Here is a 14,730-nt window from a genome sequence, read left to right as displayed (position 1 = left end):
ATGCATATACAAATGCAAACTAGGAACAGCTCCAGAAGCAAACATGATACATCTTCAATGGCCATTACTTCCGAAGCAGTGGGCGCGGTCGGGAAAAGTTGAGAGGGACTTTGAACTCTGTATGATGTACCTGTGCACTTTGTATATAATTTCCATGTAGGTATTTGTTTGCATAAAAATGTCTACACATGAACGCAACTTGAAACAAGGGACGAATCTCATAGATTATAGAGCAGCGATTTTAACCTTTTCCATCTCATGGCACACATAAACTAATTACTAGACTTCTGTGGCACACCAAAATATACATTGTTTGCCAATCTGACAAACAATAGGTGTAATTTTGATTCATTCACATGGATGGCTGTTGATGTGTTGGCTGGTGTCATTTTGTTATTTGACAACATAAGGGAAAAGGGGTCCGTGCCCCTGCCTACATACGCAGGTATTACACGCTTTAAATTTTCTTGCGGCACATTGGTTGAAAATCGCTGGAGTAGAGAGAAGCCAAATTGTGGGTAAAAGAAGAAAAGCATTAACAGTTTTAGTCTAGGTTTGGAAAATTTTCCGAATACAGTAAAATAGCATAGACCCTGGTCAGCAAACTGCGGCTCACGAGCCACATGCGGCTCTTTGGCCCCTTGAGTGTGGCTCTTCCTAAGCCTTAGGAGTGCCCTAATTAAGTTAATAACAATGTACCTACCTACATAGTTTAAGTTGAAAATATTTGGCTCTCAAAAGAAATTTCAATGGTTGTCCTGTTGATATTTGGCTCTGTTGGCGATGAGTTTGCCGACCGCTGTCCCAGACCAACAACCACCCGCTGAAATCAGTAGTCGTGGACATGTTGCCGTAGTCGCTTTGAATTTCTTTTAAATAACGTGTAGCAGGAAAAGCTGAAGTTTCTTCGATTTACTTCTTTCCTCAGCGGCAACCAGTGTCATAGATGTGCAGTGTACTAGCATAGTTCAGAACTCTAGAGTTTCGCTATGAATATACAGGGGAAAGTATATTATGTAGCTGTAACTATTGGTGAACATTTAGTTTGTTGACATTTCTTTCTTTCCTAAAACATAGTGTCTCTGTGGGTGTTAGTTTTCCTAGAGTCCATAGCAGAAAGTGGAATTGCTGATCCACAGAGCGTGCACGCTCTCCCGCCCTCCGCCCCACCAGATAAAGCCAGATGTCTTTCCAAACTGGTTGTGTCAATTTACATTCTCACTGGAGTATTTCTTGGTTCTATGTCTGGACATTCTCAACCAATAGTTGGTATTGCCACGCTTCAAGTTTTGACCTTGAATTGTGAAACGTTAGCTTATCGACAGTCCTGCATGTTTTCGGAGAGCCCAAGGCTGGCAGGGCCTCTGAGTGGGACACAGAGAATCTTAAGGAGGTTGGAGTCCTCAGGAGCTGGTTGCCACCCAGCCATACAGTATTCGTCGGCACAGGACTAAATTCTACAATCGTAGGACAGGCTGTGATGTTGCAGAGGTTCGGAGACGATCCTTGTGTACTAGAGGGGTTATTAGAAGGCACGGGGACCTTGACCAGTGAGTAGGAAGAGAGAACAGAGAAGTGTCAAGGCAGGCAGTGTGGCTGGAATAAGCAAGCCAGTAGTCAAACCATTATTAATTGCCCTTCAACTCTTAGCCAGAAAAGGGGTCAGTAGAGCTGCCAAGCACAGCTGTTTTAAACTCATTGGACAGGTGAGAACATTGAGACCTAGGAAAACGAGGTCAGTGTGCATACATCGCGTAGTCAAGTGTCAGAACTCAAGTAAGCAAAGGACTTTCTGGTTTAGTTACCTTGGGCAGCCAATAGGTTGGTCTCCAATGTGACCAGATAATGCAGAGTTCAAAAAATGACCGTTTTCCCCTCTTGGCACGTGTCGCTCTGCTTCCCTTTGGTTAACTTTGTTCTCAGCAGTCAGTCCTCCTGCAGGCAGAGGTTGGCACCAGCTCATTATTTTGTTTTGTTTTTTGGACTTTTCCAGCTTACGTTTCTACTGGAAATAATGTGCGCCCTTTCCCTTTATTTCTGTATCCGTTCCCCAAAGATACACCCACTTCCACTGCTGGGGACAGGTCAAGCTTGCTAGCCTTCCTGCTGGGAAATGAGGACCAGTTTGTGGATGGCTGCCCTGGAATCCTCACTGAGGAAGGGAAAGTCCCTAATGGGATGGGATGCAGGGCGTGCGAACATCAGACGGTCTCGTAGCCTGTGTCGTATGCAGGGCGAGTGGCACACATGATTGTAGTCATGAGTTCAAACAGGATATAGATGATATTCATTGCGGGCGCTCGCTGCCCACACATCCATGATTGTAGCAATTTTCATAGCAGTGTTTAAATTGACTTCAACCGACACCTTTTGAGCAGATTGAGATAGCTCGTCAGATGCTACAAAGATAAATCAATGTGTGTCTCACCCCTGTGGAGTTCCCAGACTTGTTGGAAGTCGCCAGGGCAGGAAGGTTAGGAGTGTAAACAATGTGGATGAGAAGAAGCCAGGACAGAAAGGCACTGCGTTGAGATTGCAATACAGGGCTGTGACTGCAGGGGTCACCATCCAGGGGCAGTTAACATGTTACTCTGAGTGGCATGCATCTCCTGGCGGCCGGTTTCACGTGAGCCACAGCAGAGACAGGAAACCATGGAGGCGCGAGGTTGGCTGCGTTGGTTCGGGGCGTGGGAGAGCAGCCTGACAGCGGGAGAGGAAGGGGAGCTCGGTGCCAGGTGCCCTGTAAGGCCAGGACCCCAGTGCCGGCTGAGGAGTTCGTGCTTCCTTTGTTTCATGGGCAGAGAAAACCACCGATTAAAGAAAGTCATTTTTATAAAAACCCAGCGTATGGCGTGGCCTGAAGAGCCTGAGCAGTATTCTTTTTTTTTTTTTGGGGGGGGGGGCGGGGAAGGAGGGAGGTGTAGTTTTATTTTTGCTTTTGTTTATTAGTTGTTTTTAATAGGAATATTGCTCTGGTACCAATGGATGGGCCGCATTGGGGCAGGGAGGCATGAAGGCAGGGTTCGCGTGAGGGAGCTTCTAGAACTGTGTTTGTGATGTGAAGGTTTTTGGAGGAAGAGAATATGTACATTGAAGATGAACTTGGTGGAGGCAGAATAATTGGCCGTGTGGGAAATGCTTCAGCGCCAGGATGCGGAGGGTGGTGGCCGGCGCTGATGAGAGGGACAGGGCCTCAGGAGGCAGGTGTCTCCTGGGGGGCGGGCTCGGGCGGTTTTTATTTGGCAGTATACTACTGCAAATGCACAGTGCTTCAATTACATGTGGAGACTGTTTATAACATTTTCAGTGCTCTTTAAAGTTCCTGCACACGTTTTTCAGTTTTATGAATTTACACGGGGAAAAATAATCACCACACGGCATTATTTTTTTCACAGAGAAAAACAGGTATTTTTTACATTTAAGTTTTAAAAACATTTGGCTGATGAAATTAAACACTCCTGGGAGTGTAACTGCTCGGCACTTTTTCCTAATGATCCTAATCATAAATATAGCATAGCATTTCCCCAGGTATGTTTCTAGGCATACTGTAATAGGGAATGTTGTCAAATATGATGGGGGATTTTTTTAGTAAATATGCTTGGGAAACACTGAGTTCTGTATGTTTCTTGAGTTAAGTAGGGTTTTTCAGTGACGTTGGTCTATATTTTTAGTGTTTTGGTGAGTTTGCAAGGAAAGGATGCAGCATGCTGCTTCTCCGAAACTCATTGGATAATTTTTGGGGGGCATCACTTGGGACTAACATCCCATAGAACACATTTGGAAATGCTACGGGATTAGCCAAGTCTCACAAGATGGGAGAGTCCTGGTCGCTACAAGTAGGACATAGAAATTTACATTTTTATATGAAACTAATTGATCATACCAAATATAATTACAAGGCCTCTTCTTTAATATATGAAATTCAATATTGTGTTTTGGAAGATAAATGCTTTGTCCTAATTGAAAGTATTCTCTTTGCGACTGCAGTGGGGAGAACATAGCCTAGAGCAGTGGTCGGCAAACGCATTAGTCAACAGAGCCAAATATCAACAGTACAACGATTGAAATTTCTTTTGAGAGCCAAATTTTTTAAACTTAAGCTATATAGGTAGGTACATTGTTATTAACTTAATTAGGGTACTCCTAACGCTTAGGAAGAGCCACACTCAAGGGACCAAAGAGCCGCATGTGGCTCGCGAGCCGCAGTTTGCCGACCACGGGCCTAGAGTCCCAAGGAGCCAGCGACGGCCGTGGGCTGGCTGCCTCTGCACTGGAGTAGACATTAGAAATGTGCACACGGTCCCACCTCAGTCATCTCCTCAGAATAAACCAAGGATGACATGTAAATTCCAAATGGCTTCTTCTTGTTGTGCCACCTGCCTCAAGGCTCCCTTCCCTGCATCCCTTGTCACTCCGTGTGTATTCAGAGAGTTCAGCTCAGCTCAGCCTGCGTTTCTTTTACGTGCCAAGCACTTGTCAGAGGGCCAATTTGTGTCAACACGAGCTTGACATATGTAATGTGCTTAATAAATGATTATTCATTTAGTGGATTGTGTTATCTTCTAACGACTCAATTCTACAAAGAGGCATCTCCTGCGAGTAGGGATCTCAATTCCGTACATCAATCTCTTAGAATTCTTTCTTCCTTAGCTTACGTAGGAAGGAAGCATCACCTGAAGGAGAGAGCCCACAGGGATGACGTCTGCAGCCTCCTGCTTTCTTTACGATGCTTGACATTTATCCTGGGCGGAGGCATTGCTGTGGGCATCATTGAGTGAGGATGGGGCCAGGCACCGTACCTTTGCCAGCATCTGGCTTTTCTTTGCATCTTTCCTTCAAGTACTATATATGAGCATCCAAGGCCTCTTAGGTGGAGAAGGCACCTCTGGAGAGAGAACGTGGGATAGTGGGAAGAGCATTTGCTCGGGAATCAGAGTAGAATCTGAATTTCAGCTGTTTCGGTTAGTTGTTATTTGACTGCAGTAAGATTCCCACCCTCAGGCCCTGCAAACTGGGTGGGAATCATGCTTGTGTTTTTTGGTGACTGTAAGGAATATTGATGATAGTTGTAAAAGCTCAGTCACATTAGAGATACTGAATAAACAGTAGCGATAATAATATATATTATTTTTATTCTTTTCTCTTTGCCTTTACTGAATGAATTATTTTCAATTTTATTCACATGTGAAAAGCTATATTTTTAAAGACCACATATTTTAGTTGGAGGTCTTTAAAATTATAATTTAGATTATATGTTTTAACTTACACTTTTTATAGGATTATTTGTTAATTTCCTTATAGATGCTATTCTAAATTAATACTAATCAAACTTTTGTCCTTGTATTAATGTTTAGGAATTGTTGTTTCCTAAAACGAAAGGTCAATTTAGTGACTAAAGCTGTACTAATCACTGTAATTGATCTAGTGGTAGCCTTGTAATGTCAGTAAAGTGGATAAAAGATCTAAGTTCAAATGTCTTCATATTCAAGAAAAATATCTTTTTAGATTGTTCAAGCCAATCAGAGATATATTGCTTAGGTTTGGAGTCTGAAATTGTTTCACTAAATTTAAGACTTGTACAACTTATGTCATTTGGTAATTATTTCTTGCCTTAATATATCCAACTCATAAAAAAAACTGGGACTACGTTTATAACTTTACATTAGAGACGTGTAGAATATTGAAAATCATGTCTATATTGTTAACAGAAATGGGCAAAACATTGTCCTTTAAAATATGACCCATCTCTTGAATTGATTGGTTATTCCTATCTACTTTTATGTCTTTAAACTCTAATTTTTGATAATCCTTACATGTCAGTGCTTATTAAAAACTTTTATTAGTGACCTTTTTAGAGGTCATTTTTGGGCTAACATTTTATGTGCTAACGTGTTTCATGTAACATATATAAAGGATTGTAGCCTTTAAGTTTTTATTTTCAGTCATTTTAGGGAGTTCCAGACTAGCAGTAATTTCTATCCAGAGTAAGAGGGTAGTTTGGACTTGATTTTCTAGGGTTGTTTTCAATCGTCTAGGATGGCTAGGTGATTGATTTATCAAGTGATGTACACTGTGCTTATATGTGTTTAGGAGTCTTCCGCATTCATTGGTAGAAATAGTTTAATTTCCTCCACTAGTAATGACATGCCTATTAAATATGTAAATGAAGAGATAATCCAAGTTGATTATTCCTTTTATACCATTAAAATTTGTGTGTGTGAAGTCTAACATAAAGTTAAATGCACAAATCGTAAGTAATTTAATTTCACGTAGTGAACACATCTGTAGTAAGAACTAAATAAAACATTACTTGCACCCCAGAGCCCCACATAATATCCTCTTAAAATATAATTAAGGTATTTTCTCTGAGCTATCAACACTGAAAATACTTAAAATGATCTATTATTAATTTTTTGAAAGGAGAGTGAACATATACTTGTATCTATTAATTTATATTAGTAGCACTTAGTACAGTAACTATCTAATAATGCTTCTTAATAAGTGTCTTGAACGTGTTGAATTTTTAGACTTACCTTGTTCAGGATTAGATTTAAAAATGTTTTCAGGAAATAGTTTTCACCTTAAATCTTTATTGAGATACTTAATAAAATAAAGTAGCTTAAGGTTTGTATGACTTAAATACTGCTTGGAAAGCATTATTATTTCATAGACAAAGGGAAGGAAGGCCACAATCATGATGTTTTTCTGTCATGTCTGCAAATATTCCTCCAATTTCATTTCCCAGGTATTCTTCCTAGTTCTTAAAATTAGTAAAATAGATAGGCCATTCATTCCCTTGACTAAGTGTGCACTGTTAGTAAAATTTTATGTGCTCCGTCATCAATCCGGTGTCATAAAGCAACGGTTTTTCAGTATTTCACACAGCACGGGTCTCTGCCAAGCACCTCTGGGGGTTCTTTGATGTCTAGACAGTTTAAATTATGCCTGCTCCCCTGCCTCCAAATTCCACCCCTGTTCCGCTTCAGGGGCTGCGGGAGGCGAAAACAAACCAGAAGGCTCCATACGCCACAGTCGATGGAGAAAAACAAACAAGTAGAGTGAGCTGTATGTCCACCCTGGCAGGTGGACAGGGAAGGGCCCAAGGATGGGCAATGGCAGGAAGAAGAGAATTAGGGACACATGTTCTCTTACTTATTTATTTCTAATTATATGCCTGTATGGGAACGCCTGTGCATTGTGGACAGAACGAACACGTTGCAGAAGTGTTAGGGGAGAACGTAGAGCCACCTTTGACCCAGCCCTTCGGTATTCGCCTCCCGCCAGCAGCCAGGTCGGAGTTGGTGTGTTTCTCGTACAGTGTTCCATTAGTGAAATGATAAGATGCAAAGTTGCATTTTAAGTTGGAAAACTAACGTTTTTTCTTCTTTTTTTCCCTTTGTTTTCCTTTCATAAATCGGGATGATTCTTCCAATTCACCCTTTTAGAAAGTAAGTAACTTTTGAAATTTCAGAGATTTTTTTTTTTTGGTTAAATTGTTAGTTTTATTATTTCATATGCACATGTACATATAAGTTACAGCATCTTTCACTTTTAAATTCTGACTGAGGTTATTAACCCTTACATTTAGTGTGAATAAAAAGTTTTAATTAAAAATAGGAAACGTTACATAGCTGTTCATGCTAAGACTTTTAACACATATAACACATCTTTTATACCTACAGCAAATCATTGTGATATATATATGTATATACGTCTGTTATGTATATGTATATGTATATTTTTTTCTTAAAGTAGGCCAAGGCATGCTTCCTAGCTCTGTTTTTTTTGTGAATATAAAAATATATAAATAATACTTTTACTTATTCCTGTTCAGAATAAGTAAAATAAGTTGGAGTTAAGATTCATTTCCAGGAAAAGCAGTCCAGATTTCCTAGACTTTATGGAATTGTTGAGAAGAACAGCTATAAGTACATGGTCTGAAAGACTTTTAAAATGCACTCTTTGATGTATATTCTGCACAAATATGCTAATGTTTTATTGTTTTAAATAAAACAGATCATATAAGGTTTACTTTTCTGTAAAGAATTGCAACTGACATGCATAAGCATAAGTGACCAATCAGCCAGTGACTTGAGTTGCAAAATTTGCCTTTGTAAAGTCTTTTCTAATTCTTCTAAAAGGCAAATGTTGTAGGTTGTGGAAATAAAACAGATTTCGTGTTTGTTTTGGGAAAGATTTGGGAAAACCTGTATTTTTGCCTGAAGGGAATAATGATAAAAAATATATGTACTAGTATTTTGAAGTATTCAGTATAACATACATAGCATCATTTATCTGGAATTTATTCATGAACAGATATTTCTGGGGAGATGAATATATTTTACTTTATAAAGTATGTCTGGCCTACTTTAAATACAAGCAAAAAAGTCATGGAGACTTTTGGAGATTGTGAATTACATATTTTTAAATATTTCTATAGTGAATCTTGAGTTAATAAACAGTATAATTAAATATATATTTATGCTCAACAGAGCTTATTATTTATCTGAAACTGGGTGCTTATCACTTATGTTTGCAACAAGCATAGCATTAAACTGCTATTTAATAGTCAATTTATCTTCAATTATCTTTTGTTTACTGTACCTTAGAAAAAAATTTAAATTACGGTGATGGTAAATTATATTTGTTCTGTGTTTTTTAGCTATCTTCAACGCTATGTTATTCTTTAATATTCTAAATCGGAGCTCTTGGAATTGTGTGTGCTAGGACCTTGGGAATAAAGATCAGGAAGAATGTGCCTGAAGGTTGATGTTAAGAGGACAATTTTATTAAGTTATATTTTTAAGGTCTACATTGTATCATTTTTATGTATTGGATTCTATTTTACTTGTAGTGTTAACATCCTCCTGCCAAGGCTCTACAGGAAATCTGTGTTTCTGACAGTTTCACTAAATTAAAACTCCACAAATCTGGCATAATAATTCCCGGCTTCCAATAGTCTGTGCTTTTGCCTGACGAGAATAATGATAAAAAAAATATATTTTGAAGTATTCAGTATAACATGTATAGCAGCATCATTTATCTGGAATTTATTCATGAGCAGACATTTCTGGGGAGATGAATGTATTTTACTTTATGGAGTAGGCCTGGCCTACTTTAAATACGGGCACAAAATCTTTTGTAAGGAAAATAATGAGGCTGGGAGCTTGCAGACGTTCATGAGGGAAGACATTACACAAACACGCAGCATTCTCACCGTGTGGACTTCAGCGTTACAACAGCATTGTTCTGCAGCCACGTTTATGTGCGGGCTCTCGCTCCCTGTCAAGCCCAGTGGCATCGTATTGACGTGTTGGCACAGAGCGCTGCTGTGTAAAGTGATAAAGATGCTCTTGTTATTATAATACTTAGAAACCGTGAGGACCAGGATGTGTGTATATGCTGACTCGCTATTAAGTATGTTGTGGAAACTCAGCAAATATGGCTCTTTCATTTTATCGGTGAGTTTCCATGCTAAGGAAGAGATTTGATGATGGTGGCTATTAGGAAACTTTTAATTCGGTAATGCAAAATTATGTTTCTATCACAGAAAATAAAAAAATTTAAACCTTATCATCTTTAAGGTCCTCTTGTCCCCAAATATTTCACCTGAGAGGTGAATAGGGTGGGGTAGGGATTCTAATCAATATTGGCTCAACCAATTATTGGTCTTCTAGCATATGTGTATGGAAATATAAGTAAATGAAACTAATAATTCTGGCTCTAAATTCTAGTTTGCAAAGATAACAGTTTGCAAACAAAACACAAAATAAAGCTCTAAAGTCTAACCCAGGAAATACATATGTGTCATACATTTCGTAAACATCTCTCTATGTAGATGAGTACATTTCAGTAATGTTTGCACATATGGGCTTCGGCATTTTTAATCACTAGTTTAATACTGTTAGAGTTATTTTTTTAAAAAACTGTTGATTTCATAATTCAGTCACTTGCATCTTTCCTGCAGAACATAATTATTAGCTGGGCAGAATTCCCAAGCGCATATTTCTTGATTTGACAAATCTAACTGAGAAAAGGATGTTAGTGTTGAAGATGTGTCAGAGATAAAAACACAGATATAAATTTTTATTTAGCCTTGTGAGAAATGCAATCCCATGAGTAACTTAAATTTCAAATCAGTCTTTCCCGGGTTTCTTATTATTCTTTTGTTGCTTTTGAACCTATAGGACGGAACTGTCCTTGAACTTGGGTTTATTTGATCATTCAAGTGCAACCATCAAGTTGTCTGTCATATTTAAGTACCGAGGCTTCCTGGTATTATTTGCAAAATAGCACCACATAAACGTTTGGGCTTCGGTTTCTTTGAAATATAGTGTTGGTTGCTTTATGAATAAAAGCATAATTTCAATTCAGGAGACTTGCCTGGAGCCTATAAGACAGATGCATCTGATTAACTTTGGCAAACGGGACTGGCCTGTTATTGTAATGTAGATGTTTTCAGGGTTGGGAGGATATTTTTAAAAGGCATGCAAGAGGATCTTTTTTTAAGAGGCGAGAGAACAGTTCTGCCACAGGAGCTGCGTCTCAGACTGCTTCATTTTTGCGCACTTTTGTTTTCTAGTGGGACTTCTCCATTAGCCTGTCTGAATGCAATGCTACACACGAACACTCGAATAGGGGATGGAACATTCTTCAAGATCCCTGGAAAGTCAGGCCTCTATGCTCTCAAAGTAAGTTGCATTGTTCTGCATAGTATGTCTGTTATTCCTGTGTATCATGCATTCCCCCCCCCCCCCACATGGTCAGGTAAACAAAATTAGATTTGGGTAAAGGTTTAGAAGAATGACCTCAATGCCTCTTAAATGTTTTCAGATGTCTTAAAAATGATTTCATATTAAGAATAAACAATGACATTTTTCTTTAAGGAAAACATATCTGTGGTTGCAGCCTAACATATGGTAATGGAAAATAGCTGTGGCTTTCTTAGCATTCTTGATTCCTAAAAATCCACATGGACGGATGCCATGGATCATCAGCCAAGAGCTTCAGATCACAGTTGCCACAGACGATCTGGCTTAATGGCCGACGGTGGATACATAGCTTCACACCTGATGCCTTTCTGTGTTTCATAAAAAGAAGCAATCTCTCCATTCTCCTTGAAAACTTGCTGATTTAAACAGCTGACTTGCTGTTGTTAGGTTTTTAAAGCAAACAGTGATCTCAATGCAGGTTTACTAACAGTGCATATTTGTTATGTGAGAAGAATAGAGAAAGCTGCAGATAACGGAGTCTTCATTGTTTGAGTGCAATTCCCATTTTCCACTGGAATGGGAAACGCCATCTAAGATGCAGAATTCCTGAGGACAAAGCCAATGGCCTCCCAACGCTCATGTGCGTTGGATGGAGTAAAAGCAGTGTATTATTCCTTATGAATTAAAAAGAAGTCACTGCTTTCATGAATGATGGATTACATTGAAAGTTCATTAATTTCCTGTGAGAAGGTTTTGTTTTGAATGTTAAAAGTTATACCTGGCAAAGAAACAAAGATTCTTTCTCAGCTCCTAAGCATTAAGCTCTTGTTACTGTGTGTGTCTCAGAAAATAACTACAGGTTAACCTTGTATTATTTTACTTGCTTTTTGTAGCTACTTGGGTGTTTCATTTAGTGATTAAAATTCTGAGTTGTGAAGTCATTTCCTAACATAAGAGAGAATGTAGAATTGAAAAACATAATGAAAGCAATGTATGTCAAAGGGGAATGGATTTTTTATGGATTTTTAAAAGGTTATCCAAAAACTCAGCTGTGGCAATGGGCCTTGCCCAGTTTTTTGTTGTTGCTTTTATAAATACATTTTCTTTTTTAAAAAAATTATTGATTTCAGAGGGGAAAGGAGAGGGAGAGAGAGAGAGATAGAAACATCAATCATGAGAGAGAATCATTTGATTGGCTGCCTCCTGCACGCCCCCCACTGGGGATCAAACCCACAACCTGGGCATGTGCCCTTGACCAGAATTGAATCTGGGACCCTTCAGTCCACAGGTTGACGCTCTATCCATGGAGCCAAACCAGCAAGGTCCAGTTTTGTTTTTTTAAAGGTGTGCTTTTACATTAAACAGTAAGTCAGTATTAAAATTTCAAATGACAAGTAAATGTGGTGATGCGTTAGGGTGCTGGAAGTGTGTTGAATGTTTTCAGTTGCTAACACATCTCCGTAAATCATTTTTTAAAACGATGTAGAAAGAGGAGTCGTCCTGCCCAGCTGAGGGGACGTTGGATTTAGGCTGCGAGTCGGAAGTGGATGGCACAGAAATGGCGGAGGCCAGCGCCCGGGGGGAAGGACACGGAGGTCAGTGAGATGGATTTCAGGATGGAATCCCTGTTCCCTCAAAAGTCATATCGAATTCCAACAATTCACTAACTGAATCCCCTACCACTGTCGATACCCTTTTCTTCTAAGTGCTTATCACCCACTTAGATTTATCATCAAACAACTGTGATTCAAAAGGTTCGTACCTAAGAAAAGTAAACAGTTTTTGGCTTTTTGCTATTATTTCATTTTCATTTTGGATGGATTCCCCTGGGTAATCGTGAGTGTTATCAGCATATTTCTCATGCCAGGTGAGAGGTCACCTGAGGGTACCTGATGGCTAAGTCTTATGTGAGGCTTGAGCATGCTGGGGGTGTATGTCTGATGGTGCTTGACATTACAGTCTAATATAATAATAGAGGAATATGCAAATTAGCCGGGACACTGTAACGTCATAACCGATCTACAAGCAACAGAGAGGTATAGGAGGGTGGGGCAGCGAGCTACTCGCACACAGATTCGTGCACAGGGCTACTAGTAGTTTTATAGTAGCTTCGTTTCCAGGTTTGTCCATAATAAGGTAATCTTAGTGTTCTCATTCCTCCTAGTGAAACAAGGGCCACATAAGTCCTATTCTTGTGAATACTTTTGAAAAGTAAGCAGCCCTTCCAGTTCTAAGGGGGCATTTCCACCCCTGAGTTCTCTCCAGGTGAATTCTTTTTATCTTTCTCTAGACATTTGCATATGAATCTGCTGTGTATGTAGTGTCCGTGTTGCAGTTTTGGCAAAGTTTTGTTCCGCAAAAGCCGCCGTAATTATTTTCCACTTGCTGCCCACTGGTCCCACAAGTGGACCCTGGAGGTGGTTGGGGAGGAAGGTTGTGTCATTAAAGTCCCTGTCAGTGGACTCGTAGAAATCGGTCTCCCTTTTTTAAACAGACTGACCTTACCAGATCCTTGTGGAAACAGTGTATGTCACTGATAGCCAAAGCCACACGTTTTATTATTGGCCACAGGAGTCCCTTGGTGTTGTACCAGGCGCCCTGCCTTTAAGCTGGTGTGTTCTCTGATGGTCCCCCGAGATGGAGTCCGCCTCAGCGCCTACCTGGTCTGCAGCAGAGATTGCGAAACAGTGTAGGAAGCACAGGGTCTTGTCTTAGTCAAATGGCTGAAATAAGCCTTGTAGAGTTTTGTTTTGTTTTTTTCAATCAGCTTTCATTGAATTTGATGTCCCTAATCCTATACCTTTTGAAAACTCAACCCACCACCATTGTAATTGTACTGTGAGCTTGGGCAGGTCCTGCGTTTAGAGGGAGGACGCATCAGCGTGCGCAGCGATGTCTGGCTTCCTGGAAGGGCTGGTGAGTGGGGCACACTCTCCTCCTTCAGGACAGAGGGAATCTTGGTGGGTCGCCCCTCTAGTTGTACTGCCCATTTGCATCAGCACTTGTGTGCTGTCTCTCAACGTGTATACTGAGCTTGGACTGAGTGCAAGGACTGCTCTTGACATGGCAGTCACAACAGTGAAAATCCAGAGTGAAAAGAGACTGCTCATGGATGTCAGTGTTGGTAAAGAGACAGACAATTATCATACAGATATGTAGCCCGGTCAGTGTGGTTCAGTGGTCGAGCATTGACTTCTGAACCAGGAGATCATTGGATTGATTTCCTGGTCAGGGCACATGCCTGGGTTGTCGGCTCAATCCCCAGTCGGGGGCATGCAGGAGGCAGCTGATCAATGTTTCTCTCTCATCATTGATGTTACTATTTCTCTCTCTCTCTTCCTCTCTCCAAAATCAATAAAAAACATATATTTTTAAAAAACAGATATGTAAAATTTATAGCTTATTCAGTGCTGACAAGTGATATGGGGCAACATAAATAAGGAAATAAAAGTGGGAGAGAGGGGTACGTTTGAGAAAAGACCCAATGGGAGTGAGGGAGAAGATATTTAATGGGAGAGAGTTTTAGGTAGAAGCAGCAGAAATTATATAAGTCTTGGGGCAGGAGAGTTCATAGAATGTTCCAGAAACATCAAAAGGCCAGTGTGGTTGGGAGCCAGAAAGAGCTAAAGGGGGGGGGGGAGGAAGGCAAAATATGGTAAATTAAGAAGTAAGAGAAGTTATAGGCCAGACTATATAGTGCCTTGATGTGGGCTTCTGTTTTGAATGAGATGTTAAACCATTGTAGGGCTTTGAGCTAAAGAGATGATGATCTCACTTAGGATCACTCAGTACAATATATATATAGATAGATATAGGCATATAAACATCAATCTGTTTTCACCTCTGTCTATTTATATATGTATGTAGATAGATATAGATTGTATGTTAACCAGGTAAAAACAGCAAGACTGGTTAAAAAGCTATTGCTATAATCTAGAGAAGAGGTGATGGTGGTGTGAATAAGAGAAAGATGATAAGTGATTGGATTCTGGATACCTCTGAATGTAGATCCAATAGA

General features: G+C 39.9%; 1 protein-coding gene across 1 annotated transcript in view; it reads left to right on the top strand.

The window, feature by feature from the left end:
• Window positions 1-14,730, top strand: part of ASXL3 (ASXL transcriptional regulator 3) — a gene marked incomplete at its 3' end in the record, with an annotated part of 169,922 nt that overhangs the window by 60,724 nt on the left and 94,468 nt on the right. Inside the window, exons 3-4 of the mRNA XM_081097332.1 lie at window positions 10,583-10,691; window positions 12,199-12,307. Coding sequence (XP_080953458.1) covers window positions 10,583-10,691; window positions 12,199-12,307 — 218 coding nt within the window. The remainder of the gene's footprint in view (window positions 1-10,582; window positions 10,692-12,198; window positions 12,308-14,730) is intronic.

Source organism: Myotis nattereri, assembly GCF_964212035.1.
Source record: "Myotis nattereri genome assembly, chromosome: 8".
Classification (NCBI taxonomy): Eukaryota; Metazoa; Chordata; class Mammalia; order Chiroptera; family Vespertilionidae; genus Myotis; species Myotis nattereri.
The sequence above is the reverse complement of the archived record's forward strand: the minus strand, read 5'-3'. Positions and strand labels throughout refer to the sequence as shown.